Source organism: Rhamphochromis sp. 'chilingali' (assembly GCF_963969265.1).
Source record: "Rhamphochromis sp. 'chilingali' genome assembly, chromosome: 9".
Lineage (NCBI taxonomy): Eukaryota > Metazoa > Chordata > Actinopteri > Cichliformes > Cichlidae > Rhamphochromis > Rhamphochromis sp. 'chilingali'.
The window spans coordinates 30991412-31012130 of NC_137936.1; the positions used below are offsets into that span (position 1 = coordinate 30991412).

General features: G+C 37.2%; 1 protein-coding gene across 1 annotated transcript; it reads right to left on the reverse strand.

The window, feature by feature from the left end:
* Positions 1-294: 294 nt before the first annotated feature.
* On the reverse strand, positions 295-7852 carry nmur3 (neuromedin U receptor 3). Its single transcript, XM_080891651.1, has 3 exons — positions 7698-7852; positions 5466-6393; positions 295-1899 (listed from the first exon to the last, which is right to left on the reverse strand). The coding sequence occupies exons 1-3, from the start codon at positions 7710-7712 to the stop codon at positions 1469-1471; spliced, it is 1374 nt and encodes a 457-aa protein (XP_080747777.1). The 5' UTR covers positions 7713-7852; the 3' UTR covers positions 295-1468.
* Positions 7853-20719: the final 12867 nt, after the last annotated feature.

The window sequence follows — 20719 nt, forward strand, 5'->3', positions numbered from 1 at the left end:
GGTGAAGACTACCACATATTTAGGCCAGCAACACAAGGGCAGTAGGACAACTTACTAGTGACTCTAAAGACACAATACATTCAACCAGTCAATCTGTCCTAGCTTATTATTTTGATTCAAACCACACTAGGTCTATAAACTCTTGTGGAAAAAGACATTTCATAATGCAATCACGGTGATGAATAAACTCTTCAGTTTCATGGTTCCGTAATCAAAATGACAGCATGTGTTTCCAGTATTTACATAGTTCAAGCATGTGACAGCTATGTATAGACTGCTTAATATTTATTTTGCTTTTGAATTAGCCATTGCACAATAGCCATAATCAGTTTTCATTTTTGCAATCACAGTGAACAACAGCTTACCGGCTGGCCATGCAACAAGAGAAAAACCCCCCAAAAACATTAGCAACAGCTCACAATAAATTATCACATTCTTTGTCCCACTGAAACACAGAGACATATACTACTTCTTTTTGCAAATTAGCATCACGTTAATTTTCAGGTACAACATATCAATTACAACATGTAATCATTTGGCTCAGATCGATCTGATTTTCCACTTTCTGACATAAGGCATACAGCAGTTAAAAAATAAGACAGCAGGTAAAATGTGAAGGCACTGTTGTCAAATATGATTCAAAGCTTCAAACAAAGGATAAATAATCATTTTACATCCAAGCTTTTTAGTGACATGTGATAAGTTTAAGAAAATAGCAAAACATACTGGAAATTATGCTTATCCACATCCTTTGCTAGGATTATATGAGAATATCCATAATACTACTGCTAAATATGATACTGGAGCTACAGGAAAGCTAAGCAACTAAAGACTGTAAATATAGGGGGACGGTTAGCTTGGCTCTCAAAGATTTAAAAAACAAATATATGCCCTTTACCTTTACAATGTATTTTTAACGGTATCTTGATATTTAAAAAAAGGGGGGTTTCTTTCACATTCAACCTCCTATCCTGTCAACCATATTTTTCCTCCACCATCACTAAACATCAGGGGGTCCAGTCCCAGTCCCCAATAACATCATGCTCCATAGTCTCATCAGCCTAACTGCCAAAAATTCATACATTTCCAGTGTCATGATTTTGCAGTAGATTTTGTTATTTTCTTCCAAATGATCTCTCTTTGCACTAAAATACAACATGAAAGCAACTTTTGGATTTACATGGCTCATCAACTAGAACCTTTTTTTTACTTTTGAGATGAGCCAATGTTAATAAAAGGGTCAGAGACAAGCAGATGAGACAGTTTCATTACATTATGACACAGACTACTTGTCCTCATTTGTTTCAAGTCTCCGTTCTAAGCTAAGCTCATTTTCTTCTGGCAGTATTCATCATACAGCATCATGTCAGCAAATTCTGGAAACAAATAAACCTAAGATCCAAAATGTTAACCTGTCAGTTTACAATATTTCTGCACCAGCTGCTTTCTAGCTTGTTCAAATAAAATGTCAGAATACAGAGGTCTTGCACGTTGTGTCTGTACAAGCACATGTGAGGATTTCAGTGTCCATACTCAGTGTCATATTAGGGGACAGCAAAGGGATGAAAGCATTAGAGTCCTTCCCCTCGGCCTGACCCCTTGAACTTGCAACGGAGGGATCCAGCAAAATTTTAGGAAAAGGAGGGGAGTCTCTGACAGAGTTATTGTCCTCCCCCTGGGAACAAACAAGTTCTCGAAAACACTCTCTGAACCGCGTGGAGAGCAGGCTGTAGATGATAGGGTTGACTGCAGAGCTGAGGTAGAAGAAGACGCCCGACAGGATGTGGACATATTGATAAATGTTGTGCATCAAGTCGGTCCACTGGCTGATAGAGCTCCACAGAAGACGCTCGATGTGAAAGGGTGCCCAGCAGACTCCAAACACTGCCACCACGATTGCTGGAGAGAAAGATGATGAATACATTTATTTTTGCAGAACAGATTTGAATGTTAAAATTAAACTTGTTGGCTTGTGGTCCTTTATAAAAATCCACTCTGCGGTTTATGAGTTCTTATCAATTGTTAGCGATCCAGCCATAAAATGATTTATCTCCTCAACTTTATTTGAAAACCTGTTTAAACAAACTGAGACAAACGTTTCTATAAGGAGTACACAGGTTTGTGGAGATTTTCTTCTTCTCATTTTCATTTAAAACAGCTGTATATGGATGGACTAGAGTTAGGTATTCTGGTGTGTTCAGTCAGTGTCATGCCATTGCACACATTGCATTAGCAAAACTTGAAAGAATAGCATGTTCTTGCCCAAGGGTTTAAATTACTGTTATTCTGTCATTGCTGCTGACATTATATGAATTTGTCAGCTTGTAGGCTCCTGTTTGGTCTGGTTTGTGAGCTAAATGGCCGCACTGTGAAAATAAGGTTTAGGAACATATTATGTTTTGATGTTAAAATGTTCCTTTCTGACCACATCAGTCTTACTATGCTTATGCATTGGACCTATATGCTCATATTTTCTTACCATGTTCGTTTTAAACATCCATAAATGACAAAAGACAGCTTGTGTCAACAGCTTTGAAAAAATGACAGCGTTTAATGCTCCAGGAATGAGAATGAGGTCGTAAGAAGGACGGATAAACAGCTGTATTCATGACCTTTGTGGTAATTGTGAAGTAATTTAGAGTTAAGTTAGATTGCTTATTGATGCCCTTAAGGCAAATGAGTCAAGAGATTCTTAAAAATGGAAATTCAGCATATCATTATCCTTTGACTGAAGTTCTTGTTTAGCAAATGCTGCACTTCAGCAACCACAATATATCAAAGACATAGATTGTAGACTCTCTTAGCTTACAGATAAGACTAGAAACCAATTCAAACAGGTATTATAAGTCTTATCAATTTTAGGGTTTAACGACTGTTCTTGGCCAAATTTAAATGCTTCATTCTGTGCAACAAACAATGTTCAGCATTTTTTTTGATGATGGAGCACAAATACATTCCTCGCCAAATAATCTAGGCATAATGCTCTCAGGGGCTCTCCCTGCAGGATATCCAGCAGGCACAGGCAGTGTTTGGCTTTTTATGATCGTGGGCATATGGCATCAAGCTTTGCTTGGGGGCACTCAACACACTGCCAAGATATTTACATTTATAAATATGGCATTTAGCACTTGGTTTTGTTCTTTCTTTCCCAGACTACAGTGATTCGCATAGTGCATTTTAACTTTTTCATTTGTCTAAAGCTTCATGGTTAGGACAAAATGCTGTATTTTACAGTTTTTCAAAGAATCATATTTATATTCTATATCATCTTGTTCCAGCTCTTCATTAAAGATATATTTATCTTGGGTGAAATACTTGGGCCATATTTTTCTCTGAATTTTTTGCATAATCTTAAAGAAGTCCAGACGCTTTTCTTTGCAAGCTCCTTTGACTACGATGACCTGAAGGACTGAGAACCTTCACAGACTTTTTGTATAATTGTTACGTGTGTGTTTTACTAAGTCACGGCTGATGTGTTTGATGTGTTTAGAAACTTTATCTTTACTGTAATATAAGAGAAACTTTGGTAACAAAGTTTGGCTGAACAGCATGAATTGACAACAGGAATTGTTGTCAAGAACACAGGGTATATGTGTGAAGATGTTCAGTATGAAACTACAGCTTGATGACCAATAAGTAGCTTTCAGCTTGCTGCGCTTTTAGTTGTTGATAGTGAGTGGAAATCAATTAAAGAGCTTTTATCGAGTTAGCTGCTCATAGATGCAAATGTTAAACCTTTTTAAAAACTAAAATATGCATGTCATTTTTCCTGAAAGTCATTGTGTTGCAGCTACTTTACATGGGAAACACACGTTAAAAACAAAACCAATGTTATTTTACTATCAATTACTATTTGACTAGAAGAACAAGATAAGGAGGATGATGACAGAAGCAGTCTGATCAACTGTGCAAATCAAAACAATCACAATCTTTTTGTCCATACATTTCATATTATTATTTTTAATTTAAATTTTATCACCCATTCTCCAGAACAGATGACATTCCTGATAAAGGAATCCACCTGCAGTGGAACCAGAAAGCATCCCCCAAACCTCTTGTGAATTTAACAACATTTCTAAAAGATCTTCAGTTGGGATTCTTTTAAGAAAAACATAATTTAAAGGTCCCCTGTGATGTTTTAGACATCTAGTAGTGCTATGGATTTATTTGTTTTTGCACCTGTTTTCTGTATCTCTCATGCAGTTGCACAGAACATAACTGCACAGAGAGATGTGTTGCACGGAGCCTACAAAGGCAGAGGAAGCTGTTATGTTTTAGAAGAAAAAGCCATGCGTTCAGCACTTCCATTAAGCCTCATGAATTTACATTTCACACCTTGGAGAGTAACATTGAACGTAAACACAACTTTTAGTAGTTTTGAAGAAAACTCCACAATTTTACTACAATTTATTTGGCTTTTAGAGCTCTGGGAAAAATAACTCTCAGACGGAATGTGCTACATATGAGGTAAATATCTTCTTGCAATATGCAGCTCTACAGATGCAAAGATAAGAATAAGGAAATGTCTTTATTTTTAAGTGTTGCTGGTATTTTGTATGCAGCTGGGGGCAGTTAGATGTTTTTTTGTTGTTATGATGGCTATAAACTTGGTTATATGCTTTTATTTAACTCTCAAATATCAGCACGGATCTCAAAAAGTACAGAAAAGGTCAGGGTATAATTTTAGTTTCCAGCGTTTCATTAAATAAATCACCAGTGTGTTAGCTAAAGAAGCAGTTTAAAATTCACCTTTAGGCCTTTTCTTGAAATATTAGATATTTGTGACTGCAATATCAGTTAGAAATTCATGATATATTGTTTGTTTGTTGCAGGTTTTTAAATAAAAACATAATAAAAAAAAGTAACGACTAATCTCTATGCTGTGAAATTATGACTGGCTGTACAAATACAATGAGAATAGCATCACCAACATCCACTCTAAACTCCTGAGAGGAGCTATGACAAAAGCTTAAATGCAGACATTTCCTGTGACATTACCACTATCACGCTGCTAATTGTGTTCATAATGGATATTCTGATAATTTACTCTTTGCAATAATTGCCAGTTGGTTCAGAAAATAGGTTTTCAGATTGACTCCTAATGCTATTTTTTGCCAGTTATTATTTTTGCCATTCGTAGTGTGAGAATCTTTAGATGGATGTAATGGGAAATTCCTCAATGTAAAAAAACAAATAGCTACAGCAAAAGGGTCTTACACTAACGTGTAATCTTGTCAAGTTGCAGAATTAGGAGATGCGACTCAAAAGGAAGCCCTTCCGAATCTTAATGATCCATCCAAACTGCTGATAATCCTGTGTCATTATTTACTCTCTGTTTTCGTCATGTTTTGTCTATGGGATCATGCCTTGGCAGTGACAATACAGATTAGAGGAGATATGCTTTCAAGTCAGAGCAGCATGACAGAGCAATGCTTGCCTTTTGAAGAGAGAGAAAAAAAACTCACAGAGCATTTTGATGACCTGTCTCCTTCGGCCATTCTCCACTCTCATCTTCCTTCGAGTGCTGCAACAATTCTTTCCCAGGTTCCAACTGGACTGGCGCCTTTCTCTCCCCAAATGAAGGCCCATGACTAAGTACAGCATGCTAATAACCATCATGGGTATAAAATAGAAGCAGACAGTTGTGATTTGCATGACCAGGTTATAGATCCACAAAGGTTTCAGCACAGTGCAAATAGCTGACTCCTCCATTCTCTCTGGCAGGTAGAAGATGCCGTGCAGTGAGGTGTTGGGGATGGCACAGATCATCGAAACCACCCACACAATGGTGATGACCCGTTTAGCGTGCTGGTTAGTCGACAGGTATCGTGTTTTGAGTGGATATACCACAGCTATGTACCTCTCCACACTCAGAGCTGTGACATTAAGGATGGAGGCAAAGCACACAGTTTCAAACAGGAACGTTTTGAAGTAGCAGCCACCCTCACCAAAGGGGAATGGATAGTTCTGCCACAGGTCATAAATCTCCAAGGGCATCCCAAACAAAAGCACGAGAAGATCCGATACAGCCAGGCTCACAAGGTAAAAGTTTGTAGGATTACGCATTTTTTTGTGCTTTGCAATCACTGCACATGTGAGCAGATTTCCAGACAAGCCAATGAGAAAGATGAGAAGGTAAACACTGGTCACTTGGAAGAAAAAGGGAGAGCGTTTCGGACCCAGGATTTCAAAGAGGTTGACCTCTGTGAACTGGTTGTTAGTATAATTCCCAGAGGCATTGACAGGAATGCTGATATTGTGGAGCAGTTTTGATAAGTTTAAAGAGGATCCCTGCAAAAAGAGGTCCATTGTTGAGAGGAAGGCTGGAGGCACAAATGAAGGAGTCAAAACATCCTCTGCTGGTTTCTTGGGGTATTCAGTGCTGGGGTGTTGCTATTAAAAGAAAAATAAGAAGATAAAACAGACAGTGCCGTGATCAGAAGAGGGGTTTTTTTCTGTTTAAGAGCTCTTTGATGCTGCTTATTGGGGTCAAACGTAAGCTTAATATTTCTTCATCTTGTTTAATGAATAACTTCTCGACAAATGCATAAATTCCCACAACATGAGACCTAATTTTATCTAACCTAAAAGCTTGGCAGTTATTATTGTTGCCATTTTGGGGGATTCCTGAGTGATTTTGTCCATAATATTTCTGAAAAAGCAAACATTTCCATTTTGCCTCAGAGAACCTCAAGGGACCATCAGTTTGAATCAAAACTTCATCAGATTAAAGTCAATTAGATGACAACAGCAGAATTTTTTTCATTCTGGGTGGGAAAACTATTAACCTAATGCAGTTTCTGTTTCGCTCATGCATTTTCTATTATTCTATTATCTTCTCTGTCTCTCTCGGTTTTTGGCATCCTTTATGTCTAAAACAAACAACAGATGTTTCTTAAGATGCATCAAGGAGTGTGTGAACCAAGATTTTTCAGTGAATAAACTAATTAGTGTGATGATGTCAGTGGCATATCATTCGAAACAAATAAAGGAAACTTTAAGCTTGTTAACTAGGTATGACACATCCTTGTTTGTATTTGCATCATTTTGTTAAAGGAGACTTTGTTGCTTCTATTTTAAATAGCAGTAGCAGTAAAGAACTGAAATTCCACAGACTTATAGAAAAAGAACATTTTCTGTCATTTCTGCATAGGTAGAAAAAAATCATACATTTTTTACAGATTGCAGATTCCCTCGTGGACAGGAGAGCATTGCTTTTAGTGGCAAAATAATATTACTAAACTCTTTCTCATCAGCGGATGACTGTTTGGGATAATTACCACTCTGCACTGAGAGATGCTAATGACTTCATCTCAAAGGTTAATTATGTGGCCAAATCTCATGTATTACTCGGCAACTCCAAGGTTATTGGACTAATATGGTATGGACAGCATTATGAGAATTAACGTTAAATAGAGTTGAACATTATATTTATCTGACATGTCAATTAGGAAATATAACCAGCCTGCAGTTAACAAAAGATTCCAATGAAATTGTGTTTAATGTCTTTAAATCGTGTTGCAATTTTTTTTTATTAATAACTGGATATTTAAGTTGAACGGACTTAATTGCGCATTTTAAAATACTTACAAGCACTAGTGAAAAAAAAAATCAAAAGCAGACTAGATGCAGACAACTAAACAGTTTCCCAAAAACTAAAACAACAGTTCAATGTAAAAGTAGAATTAAATTCTCACCTTGGTTCTGCTCATCTGCAAGTCGTTTCTGACTATCCGCTCTCTGTGCGTTCATGATTGAGAATGACGAATCAAATAGCGCAAAAACGAAGCAAATTGAAATATAGATATATACATATATCAGCCTAATGCTGAATGAAAAGTTGTTTGACACGCTTCTGGTCGGTGGTTGAGGGGAGAGGAGATACTTGGAGGATCCACAGGGGAGGAGACTGTAAATGCGCTGCAGCCACGTTCCCATCACACAGAGAGAGAGGGAGGGAGAGAGAAAGAGAGAGCGGATGGGGGGGGGGGGGGGGGGGGGGGGGGGGGCGTTTTCTGGGACCATACATCTGCTTCATTTATTTATTTAGGTTAGCCTATTAGGGTTGAATCATAAAGGGCGTGCGTAAGCTTTCATTCATAAAAAAAAACGCCAAGAAAGGGGCTGACCTATAATTTTACACTTAATAATCCAGCCACTGGAAGTAATAATCTACTGTAGCACTCTATGGCATTAGAATTAAGAAATATAACTGTTAAAGGTTTCTTCTGTTTTTGCACTTAAGGTGCATTTTTTGAGACAGCAGAGGGGGTTGTTTCAGCAGGAACAATTATGTTTCAGGATTGCGTCATTGAGTCTATGGATTGCATATAATTGAAATTTCTGCATAATGGTCCACTGTAAAGAGATGAGTTAGCATAAAGCTCCAAGCAGATACAAAAGATCCCTTCTTTCATAGAGGACTGCATAAATAAGGAACAAAAAAGTGAGAGCCAGTGAAAATGATAGTAGTTCATGTTTCCTTATTGTCATTCAACTCTGCCCACTTTAAGGAAAGCCTGGCTAGAAATGATAACAATAATAGTAATAAAAATCATAGTTAAAATGTAAAAATACTAAAGAAATCAGGTTGTTCAACTTTGTCTCATGAAACTAAGAAAATCCTTTGATTTGTTGTCTTTGTTAAGTAAAAAATTGAATTAATGTGGATACAAGAGCCAATGAATATCTCACTGGGGCTTATCCAAGCTGTGTTAGTGCATCTGTACATGTGTTCTGGACTTGATTTATTTTCCATGGTTTAGAACTATGTGAGGGGTTTCAGCTGGCAAGCTCAGTTTGGAGTTCCTCATTCAGAAGTGCAGTCACGTCTTTTTCTTTTCTCTCAGTGGATTGTTCCTCTATGCTCACCAGCTGTAATGTAAACCCGAGGCACATTCTTCTTATAGCTCACCTAATTTACTATTACATGAGCCATCCTTCATGGAAAGTGCAGCTTATTTTTACTGAAGCACAGGTGTGAGTTGAAGAAGCAAATCAAAGTAGAACTGGATTTGGATCCAGTCTCGTATTCCCATGCTATAAAACTTGTTAGCCTCCGTCAGTCAAATGGGGGCAGAACCCTGTCTGACATTGGGTAAAAGTCAGGCCATTACAGAGCTAACATGGAAAGACAGTCAACCATTCATGCGAACAACTACACCTACAGCCAATTTGTAATCAGCATACATATATTTGGACAGGAGGAGGAAGCTAAAGCAACCCAAAAACAGAGGGCGAGTACATGCTTATATGGTAGTGACTTGTGTGCTGTGGAGCATTCCCTTCTTTATCCTTATTTTTGACTCTAGTGGCGATCATCATTTTCATTTTAATGCACAGCAAGATGTTGTATTTAATAGCACCTGAAACTACCAGTTGAGACCTTAAAGTAATACACAAAATTGAGGTCATAGACAAGCGTGGAAAAGTGTGATTTTCTCTGTAGATTTCTATTCAGACATACCTTTTTCATAACCCAAAGAGTTTCCATTAGAAAGAATAGAGGTTTAAAGCACTTTTTGCACTGGTTTCAATCTTCAGACCCCAAAGCTTTATACATAGCATCTGTGATCCAGTGAGATGACATTTTCCTGTAAGATGAACTTAAACTGAAACAGAGAGAGGGTCTGTGTGCTTATATCAAAGCTAGATTTAAATAGAAGCCTACATAACTTACTGTAACGTTTTTAAATCGTATTTCTAACATTTTTTCTTTAACTCCTGCTGTGAAAATTGAATTTAATCATGTGTAAAGGTATAAATCTTTGCAGCTCCTTTACTCCTTTATTTTGTTACACATATTTAGTAGTTTGTTAGCACAGCTTTGCTTTTCTAAAATAAACACTTAGACCAACTAATTTTTTTTTGTGGTCATGAAAATCACCTATAAAAATAACAACTGACCTGGCTTAATTTTCATGGGGACATGTCACTCTTGCCACTCTACTGTTTTTATGTTGCTGAGTGAAGTGCTTAAATGGGCATTTAAACCGTTTTTGCTTGCTGCAGTGATTCCTCTTGAAAGCCAGTGATGTTTTTTTCTGTCACTTTTTCTTCTTCTCCCATGCTATGGGAGCCTGCTTTTCAAAGTCCACCTTCCTATTCAGCTGGAAAAAAAACAACAACAACTGATTTGTGACATGGTTCAACAGCATGTCTTAGGTATCAGCTCTCAGACGCCATGACCCAGCCTTAAGTGTGAAGGTTGCATAGAAAAGTTGTAAGGACTTTTTGAGTTTTGAACTTGTCCAGCAAGCAATCCTGCCCTGTTAGCTTTAATGTTGTAAACAGCCTCCTGATGCGTTAAGTGACATTTTGACTAAATAATTAAAGTAAAATGTCATTATTATAGAATACACCAGTGTATGAATGTGAGAGTGAATGAATAGTGGTATTGTAAAGTGCTTTGAGGGGTCCCGAAAAGCGCTATATAAATGCAATCCATTATTATTATTATTATTATAGAACACCCGCCGTCTTATGAAGGCCGTCCAAAACAATTATTTCACAATGCCTAGGCCTATGTTTATACCTCGGTGGAGACTGAGTTGTTTGTCCTGTGGTCAAACTGTGTGGAAGTACAAAATGTTTAAAAGCATGTTGGGCAGAATTTTAAGTGCCTGTGGGTAAAATACTTTCCTCAGCGCATCTAACAGAAGTACATCTGAAAATTAGGTTTCAAATAGTGTCTGGAAGATACTACAAAGCACACAGTATCTAATTTTCATTCTCACACTCCTGACTTATTTGTAATGTGGCTGTAATTAAATAAATCATCATAATTAAAGCTGGTATGTGCGATGTTTAGTGATTTATAAGTTATTACTAAACCCATCTGTCTGGTTGAGTTTTGTGTACAACTATAATTTTGTGGAGACTTTCTGTTTTTATGATGATGAGTAACGTGAGGCAGGTGGTAGGACCCATCACACAGTAATCACCAGCAGACCAAAGCTGAAAATAAGCAAGACAAAACACAAACTACAGAGGAGAGCAGACAAACTTGTGGCATCTGAACACACTTGGAGTGAAAAGGGGAAAGTGAAGGGAAGTAGTACTTTTAATATCAAGTCAAGATGTCAAGATGATGACACTGCTTCAATAATGTTGAGGTCTGGATTCTGGGGAGGCCAGTCAATGACTGATAGTGTTCCATTGTGTGTTTCTTCTATCCACTTGCATTGGCAGAGTGTTTGAGATCATGCTGAAAAGTGAAGCCACTTTCAGTCAGATGCTTTCCAGGTGGTACTGCAAAGTGGATCAGAATCTGATGCTATTCATCAATTTTGACAAGATCCCAACACCACTGGCTGAAATGCAGAGCCAAAATACAGCAGAGCCTCCCCCACCCTGTAGATAACTGTAGACACTCACTATTGCATCTCTCCTGCCCTCCTCTGTAGCTACTGATGATGGGTTGAAACAAAACTTTCTCATTTTTTCAATTTTACTCCAAAAGGCCTTTTGCCACAGATTTTCAAACCAGTTCTTGCAAATGTACCATAACTCAGCTTTTTCTCCCCGTTTCCTTTTATAAGAATGGCTTGTTGACAGCCACCCCCTGGCTGAGATTATTTCTGATTAATCTTTAGTTAACAGTAGTAAACTAAATCAGTTTAAGGGCCAGATGCACCTCATCCTTTTTCTTAAGGACATGACTTTCAGACACCTGCTATTAATAGCTTTTTTAGGTCTGTCACTTCTTCTTTTTGGTTAATAGGTCTTTGGGAACCATCGTGTTCATGAAAAAATACTATTATGTCGTGTCAAATTGTATCATATTTTTTTGCATTTTTTGCAGTTTTAACACATTATGAGGGGAATTAGTTTTTTGTGAATGGCTGCTAGTAACAAAGTGCCTACAGATAAAATGTCAAATTGGTTCTTTGCTAAATTCCCTCTTATGTGAGGGCACAACACTGGTGCATCACTGAAGTTCAGCGCCTTTTTTATTCTTGAATGATTCATAGATTGGTGGCTGATAATTTATATTATCAGGCAGCAAAAATAATGTAAGTTTAACAAATTATTACACTTTTTGCAAACTTGTAGAGCAGGGGTGGCCAACCAGTCAGAGACCAAGAGCCACTTTTTTTTTACTGTGTTACCGCAAAGAGCCACATCCTACACATGGGCACACATGAACATCACCCATCCTTTCCTCCCTCTCTCTCTGTCTCTCTCTCTCTCTCTCTCTCACACACACACACACACACACACACACACACACACACACACACACACACACACACACACACACACACACACACACACACACACTCTAATACAGGACTGAGACAGTAACTCCCAGTTTACAATAATGCCATGACTGCTGCATTGACGCATGAAAGGATAGCTTGTCTGTATTGCAGTGATGCCAATGGCTTCTGGCAAATACTCTTGGATGAAAACACATCAGATGCAACCTGTGGCACAGTACCTCTGCTGCACATACTGGATAATCAGGTAAATATATGCTTGTATGAATATATGCTGTGAAATAAAGTCAAAGCTGTTTTCATGAATAAATGTAAGCATTTAAAGTTAGATGGAAGAAATGATAGATTCAGTCTGCTCTTTTGGGTCTGCTTGCAGCTCTTTCTGACAGCAAGGTTATATGCACAAGCTCAATCAATTCAGAAGCATCCATTCATACATAATACATCAGGCTTTTCTGTTCTCAGTTTGGAACGAAGGATTACCACCATCACCAAAACAGAATGTGCACTAATCTGCTCTGTCAACTTTTTGGTGTCCATTTTAAATAGACTAAATGCTGCAATGCTATGTATAAATATTTCAGCTACACTGTAATCCACTGAATGACCTTCTTACTTCAATTTCATTTGATCCTTAAAGACTATTATTCTTTTAAGTCGTATGCAGGAAATTGTGATTCTTATTCAGTCCCTGTATGGCTTTCTCTATTATTCCATGTGGTGACACACTCTCTTTGCTCAAAGTACACACAATAAAATTGCTTGTCTGTGCCATTTGTCTGTGCTCCACATGTGCTGACTTGCCAGTCGGTAATTTTGTCTGTCTGCTAGTCAGTTTTGAGTGCTTTTATACGTTTTTTGTTCAAAACAGCTGCCTGCTGTGGCCACACTTCAGAGCACTCAGATGGTCAATCAGAAAAAGTCCAAAAAACAACAATAGTCATGTGGTTTCAGCTGGAAAGCTCCTGGAGACCTGCAGTGATTATCTCTTGGTGACAACTTTTAAATTATCCGTCTGACATATTGTTATAACAAGAATGTAATTTGCACCACTTGCAGGGATGAGGAACTTGAAGATCTAGCTTCATTATTACACTTCTGTACCAAGCACAATCCTAAATATATAAGGTTTTAAAATACCACACTGCAACTTAGTGCAATGTAATATTTCTGGATCACTTGTACAACAAATGGGGGCACCTGGGGAAAAGTGCAACCCTTAATGTAAGTAAAGAATTCCACCAAAAGCCCTTCCTGAATAATATCGCTGATGGCAGATGGCACAGAAATACCAAGCCAAATCCTTTTATGAAACCTCACCCAACACTCGTACTCTGTATTTGTAATTCAGCTATAATCTAATAGTTATTAAAAATATATATTTGTTTTGGCTCAACTTAAAATAAAGAAGATGAAGCTACAGATAACATGTGAATGAACAATTACAGCACAAATAAGTATTCAATTCAACCTTAAAAAATTCATTATAATTTTCATAAAAGGCAATGTTCTACACAAAGCACAGTGTTTTTTCTACACAGTCACATCATAACAAGAGCCAGATGATGTCGTCTATAGCCTTTGATAAAGCACTGAATCACTGCTATTATTTCTAGCTGAAAAGATGCTACACTAAAAAAAACTTCACCACAATAAAAGAAACAAATAAAAAATATTCTTCTTTCATGCATACTGCAATCATTTCCAATTATTTTCAGTGCCATGTGAGATAATAACATGTTTTTTTCCTTTTCATCCACTAATCTAGGTGCACCTATTTCAATTGTCTCACAGGATTTGAGTGGTCTCTCAGATGATATCCCAGCTGGAGAGAAAAACAATTGTTGCCCTTGACACTTGAAGTTGCCAACAGAGGGCACAGCACGTTCAGGTTGTAATATTGACTGGATACACCTCCACAAAAGCAACTGCGGATGTTTGGAAAGCATGACAGCTGTGTGATATCTATAACTAAATATATATTAGTTATTATCATGCAGCAGTTAACAAGGTGGTGTCGAAGTGTCCAACAAAAAAACTCTGGAAATCTGGGTGCTCTTACATGCTCTTTTGCAGCTACAATTCCCCAAAAGTTGGGACGCTGTGCTAAATGTAACTAACAGGCAATGATTTGCAAATCTCATAAACCCATAATAGAAAAGATAGCATGTTTAAACAAAGACATTTTACAGTTTCATGACAAATGTCGACTGAAAAAGGCTGAAAAATTAAATGGTAATAAAAAGAAATGGCTGGAGGAACAATTTCCAAGTAATTGGCGACAGGTTAACAACATGGTTGGGTAAAATGAGAGCATCTTAGAGAGGCTGAGTTTCTCAGTTTCTCATTTACCATGTGGAAAAGCATCGCATCTAAGTGGAAAACTGTTCTGTGGTCAAGTTCTTTTTGGAAAACATGGATGTCCCATCCTCCAGACTAGAGGAGAGCAACCATCCAGCTTGCTATCAGCGCTTAGTTTAAAAGACTGGATCTCTGATGATGTGCAGGCGCATTAGTGCCTGTTCAATCGACAAGTGTGGGAGCACACTGTCAGTGCCCAAAGAGCCATACAGATTTCAAACATATGCTCCCATCCAGATCAAGTCTTTCATAGTTCAGCAAGACAATGTAACTGTAATGCATTCTGCATTACAACAGTGTGGCTTTGTAGTAGAACAGTGTTTCCCAACCTTTTGGAGCCAAGGCACATATATCACATTAGAAAAATCACATGGCACACCACCAAACAAAAATGTTTAAAAAAAAGCATATTGATCATTTTTCCCCTCGCACCACATGGGTTTGTCCCCAGTATACCCTTTTTGCCTTCTTCTGACCACTACTCATGCTAGGGCCTTCATCTAGGTTGGACCCAGGTTTGAAAAATTTTCAAATATTTATCTGTTGCTATTACGGCTGCCTTGTCTCGCTCACAGCATATGTAATTTCTTCTTGTCTTCCTCTGTTTTACTGGCAGTTGGCAACCCATTTAATTAGAGCAGGTAGTTGTACTGCCCTCTAGTGGAAGTTGTTCTGCCCGTTACTCATGCCGGTCGCATAGTGTACTAATCAGGTGGAACCAGATAATCTTCCACGGCACACCTGATCATTTCTCATGGCACACCTATGTCCCACAGTGGTTGGGAAACACTGTAGTAGAAGAGTCAGATTGGTGAACTTCCTGCCTGTGCAATCCAGACCTTTCACCGACTGAAAACATAGCTATAATCTTATATGAGACAATGAGAATGGGAAAACCTTCCTTTCCCAGTAGTTTAGCAGCTGGTCTCTTCGCTTCTCAGACATTTATAGACTGTGGTTAAAAGAAGATTGATGCTACACAGTATAATTAATTGTATTCTGTTTTTATTTCAGTTTTACACTGCATTCCAGTGTTTTTTGGAATTGCAGTTGTAAAATACTCTGCACTAATTTACATCTTTATACAAACAGTTAAGTTGTTTGTGGCGACACTCACTCTGCATTTCCCCTCAGTTCCACACAGTGTTTCTGGCTTGCAATTTTATTGTTTTTGGTTTTCTCATAGCCCTGTTTCCAGCTGCGCAACAATAAAGTTCAGAGCCCAGTATTAAACCCATCATGGCAAAGGCAGAGAAAATTCACAACTAAATTGTGTGCATTTAGAAGCTAAAGAGCCAGAAATTTCCCTCAGGTATATGTGGAGACCAAAATAGAGCAGGTCTATTGGCAAGGTAGCTCAAAATGAAACTGTGAAAATGTAATGTTTTTGCAGATAGGCACATTTGTTAATAGGTTCACTAGTTGTATTTTTGACACTCAATCAATCAATCAATCAATCAATCAATCAATCAATCAATCAATCAATCAATCAATCAATCAATCAATCAATCAATCAATCAGTTAGTTAATGCAAGATTATTGATATAATGGTGTCCCTTGATTTAAGCCTTTCTGCTATTTTCTCTACAAAGTAAGGGTTTTCTAATTTTGAAGGAACTGATTTCCCCTTTATAAGTTTGATTGGCCTGCTGTAACCTCCAATCATCACTGCAATTTTATGCTAGAGTGTGTACTGATGTAGATCTCATCACTCGACTTCTCGGGTTAACTACCCCACTTTTATGAAGGTGGTAAGAGTGAGACAATTACTTAAATTTGTGCAGTATGGAAACTGATTTATTCCATGTAGAAGTGGAATAAACTATAAGGTTTCATATATACTTTGTCAAATAACTCTCAAATGAATAAAAGCTTGGAAGAGGTGCTAAAGTTTTTCATTATTTAATTGTTGTTAAAGTTCTTAAAATAGTTACAACTTAAACACTTTGTTGAGGTGGGAAAATGCAGTGTGAGGACATTGATGATAGAGATAGGTTTCTGGAAAAATAAAGAAATAAAATCTGAATAAAAAGATGTAACTATTGTTCTGATTGTGTGCATAACTATTCAATTGGTTCCTCTGTTATTGTATGGGATGCCAAGAGGTCATGGTCCCCTTTAGCCACATCTTGGTTTCTCATGGCTTGACCAAAAATAACTTTTGGAACTAATGCAGGGAAATGCAACCAGTTTTACTACAGTGACATAATATAACTGATGTCATAAAATGATATTTGTTTTGTGTTAAACATCTGACGTATGTGTTTGAATGCAGTCTGCTGTAGCTGCTTTTAAGACTGTTTGACTTATATTCATTCACACAACTACACTGAATCTTAACAAGTAAAATAAGATGTAGCCTAGTTTTCTTTTAGAAAGAAATTCTGTCATTGATTAACAAGCGTAGGCAACATGAGACAAGGTGTAAAGTGACATCTAGTTTAAACATAGACTTTATGTCCGCAAAGAGTAATAAATGTACAAAACTTCATCCAACATGATTCAGTAAACATACAGCAGGGCCATTCATCTTACATGATGTAGCTTTCACATGTTTTCTTAGAGCACTTCCCCTTAGCGTTGTCATGTAAACATGACTGGCCTTTTGCTGCACAACGTTTTTTCCATAGTTGCTCTTAACAGTGCACTGCAGATGTAAATCAAAGAGGCTTTGAAGTCATGATTTACCAAAAAACCCCAAAAAAACCCCACAGGCTGCCTAAAAAGAGCACATATCTCCAGTGTAAAACATGTTTAATCATTGCTATTAGTTGCATCACATGAGAAAACTTTAAGTAGAGATGTGTGGCTGTTTTATCCTCAGATAAGACCTTGGCCTCTGCATCAAATAATCACACAATTTGAATGTCATTTGGTTTTTAAGGCCAGTGTTTCATGTTGTTGGACCTTTTGAATCTTATTAATTCATTGTTGCTTTGATTTTGAGAAGTGAACTTGTTCCTTGATTCTATTCATTGTGTTTGATCCCTTGTGTTTATGAGTTTTTCTTTTCAGTGTTAGTTCCCTACTATATTATTTGAGATCTCTAGGTCAGTCATAAATGACTTTAGTGTTATGAGTTTACTTCCTCTTCTCTCACTCTTGTCTCTGTGGTTCTTCCCTTGGTATCTATATATGTTAAGCCTGTCATGGCATGTCTCTGTGCTTGTTTACCTTTGGACTCCCCAGCCCGTCATGTCTCACTCTGTGTGTGTGTATGCGTGTCTCACACTCTCTCTCTCTCTCTGTCTGCCCTCTCATGTCTTTTATGTGTTTATTATTCTCTTCCTGCATCAAGTTTGTGTGTCTAGAGTCTGGGTTTTTGTCCCTGATGTGTTTCCTGTCTTATTTTAATAGTCTTTGTCTCACGTATTTACTTTTGCTTCCACTGTCTTATTACTCCTGATTTCTCCCTGCTCTTTTTCCAGCTGTTTGTTCCTGGTTTTTCTTTTGTATTTATGTTTTGCTTTTTGTTGGCTCACTTTCAGTTTACCATCTGCTTTTCCATATCAGCATTTGAGTCTTCGCACTCATCTCCATGAAACCTGACACCGTGTCCAATGAATACCTTTGGTGCATTTATGGCAGTAACCGTGGTAACACATGACAGAACATAATCACTTCTAAGCTGATAGCACTTGACACATTAAACACATAAAATATGACAGTCATAGAATTTGATCAACCTACATGGCTTAAGATCTATCCAACTTACAATGGCTGCTCGAACAGATTTTATTTAGGCTTATTGGACACATTTCAACAAGACAGTAATTCTGACAAATAATCAAATAAAAAAAAAAAGACCATGTCAGAGCTACTGTACTAAAATTAAAGAATAATAAACAAATGCTAATTAAAAAATAGCATTTAAATCATGAAACAAATGTAATTTATTATATACTTCTGCTGTAAACATGTTAATGTTTTGGTAACTATGATGTTCACATGTACAATATTACTACAGTTTAGTGTCAGCATAGAAATGTGTGTTAACTGGGACCAAGTAGAGTTGATTCTGATAAGACTTAGCTATGCAGTTATTTGGTCTCAACTTAAAGTCTTGATATTTTTAGCCTGATCCATTACAGTCGAGTGGAAAAGTGTCAAATTATTTTAAAGTGGGATTGATTTATACATGTATATTAAATGTTCCTTAGTAAGAGAGTAGGAAATTCACAGCAGTAAAATTAGACTATTGCAACTGAACATCTGTTTCCAACCTGCAACCACTATTTATTTGAGACTCCAGGGACAGCATATATGATCCATGTGAAATTGAGTTTTGAAATTTGTGACCTTGAACGTTTCTGAAAAATCCCACTTTCACATTAATTATTCCCTTGACTAGAACATAACATCGTTACTGGCATCAGTTTATTATGCTGTTATTGCTTAGTATGGTCAGTATCATTTTCTTTCATGTATTGCTTACTTGTTTGGGAACCAGAATTTAATCAGCTCATAACTGTTGTACTGAATGATAATTAGGGCCAATAAAGTCCTCAAGATAATCAATATGTAACTGAAATGTCAGCAAAGACTTGCAAACCTTTTCTGTGTATCTCTATTCTATATTTTCCACCCTCAGGCTAATTCATTCCACAAAAGAGGACCTTCCTTCAAGAGTGGTTCTGTTTATGAAAACAGCAGAATCAGAAACCAGTATGGTATGTTTGTCCCTGATTAGTAAAGTATTTGTATCAAAACATCAATAAAATATACCAAAAGAAAAATACACTGCAGTCCGAGTATGAGTGTCACCATGATGGACGTGCAGCTGCAGTGGTGTCTTTTTAGATAAGCACTCCATTGACTGATTGTTGTGTGCAAAATATGGGTGTCTCTTTTTTTCATTCCAAATATAGATAAGATAACATTAACACTGAATTCAAATGCATGTGTGCAAGTGGCCAATTATAAGAAATTAATAAAGAAATACATTTTTGGACAAATCAACTCAGTTCTTTTTTCCTTTGTAAATCTTGAAATGACATGAAAGCCAGTTTAAACCCTTTATCCATTATCTAACTTTAATTACAGTAGTCTCTGTTTTCTTTCCTCCCATTTATTTATTTATTTGAATCAGGCTCACAAAGGTCAACTGTGGTAAAATGGGTACCATTATTCAGTGATTCAGAATAAAAAGCCTGAAAACAAAAAGCATTTTATGCAAGACTGACCTATTTTGCAGTTTTTGCATGCTACCTATCATTTCCTGAGTCTGAAATGAAAAACCAATGTACTTTGTAAGTCACACACTCATTAAATTCAAACTCTTTATTACACAATGTGAAGTACACACAGTGTAGTTTTTATTATAGTGACAACATCTCATTGTAAGTATTAGTGTGTTTGGTGTTATTGCAGATTTACTTTATTTTGCGCTTTGACAATCATTTCTTGATTTGTATTGTATGAATCCGATAATCAGTTTGTATAACTGCTTATCCAACTTAAGTTCATTGAGAGGCAGGCACTTATTCCAAATCTGACAGGGTGAGAGTGGGGTAGATGGTGGACAGATCCCCAGTCCATTGCAGAGGCAGACAACCACATACTATTATATCCACACTTAAAGCTAACTTAAAATCACCATTTAACCTAATGTGCTTGCCTTTGAACAATGAAGGCAAAGACCAAGGACCTGCAGGAACCACAGCAAGCAAAATCCACACAGAAGGGTCCCAGGCGACCAGGAGGTTCAGTCCAGAAATCTTCTGTGATGTTACGCCACGCACACTACATGTAATTTATTAATTATTATACATTTATTGCTTTTTAGAGATTTCACTTTGCATGTGATTGTGGCAGTATAAGCTAATTAAACAATGGCTGGAAACAGTCTGCTACTCTCTACAATTTTGACTCTTAAGCGTTGCCACTCAGACTCAGACTTTTACACTGAACCCTGACCTTACAGGAGAGGCAATATAGACGATAGCTGGAATAATACAAACAATAACGGGAGTAATAAAGACAATAATATAAGGAGTGTGTGCTTAGCCTGATTTGTAGAAATATACAAGTAATATGTAACATGTAAAAAGATGCCTTTGTTAAACAAATAGTAATGTATTGTAACTGTGTTTGGCTTACTCACAATAATGAGATTTTCTTCCAATGTAGATTTGTTT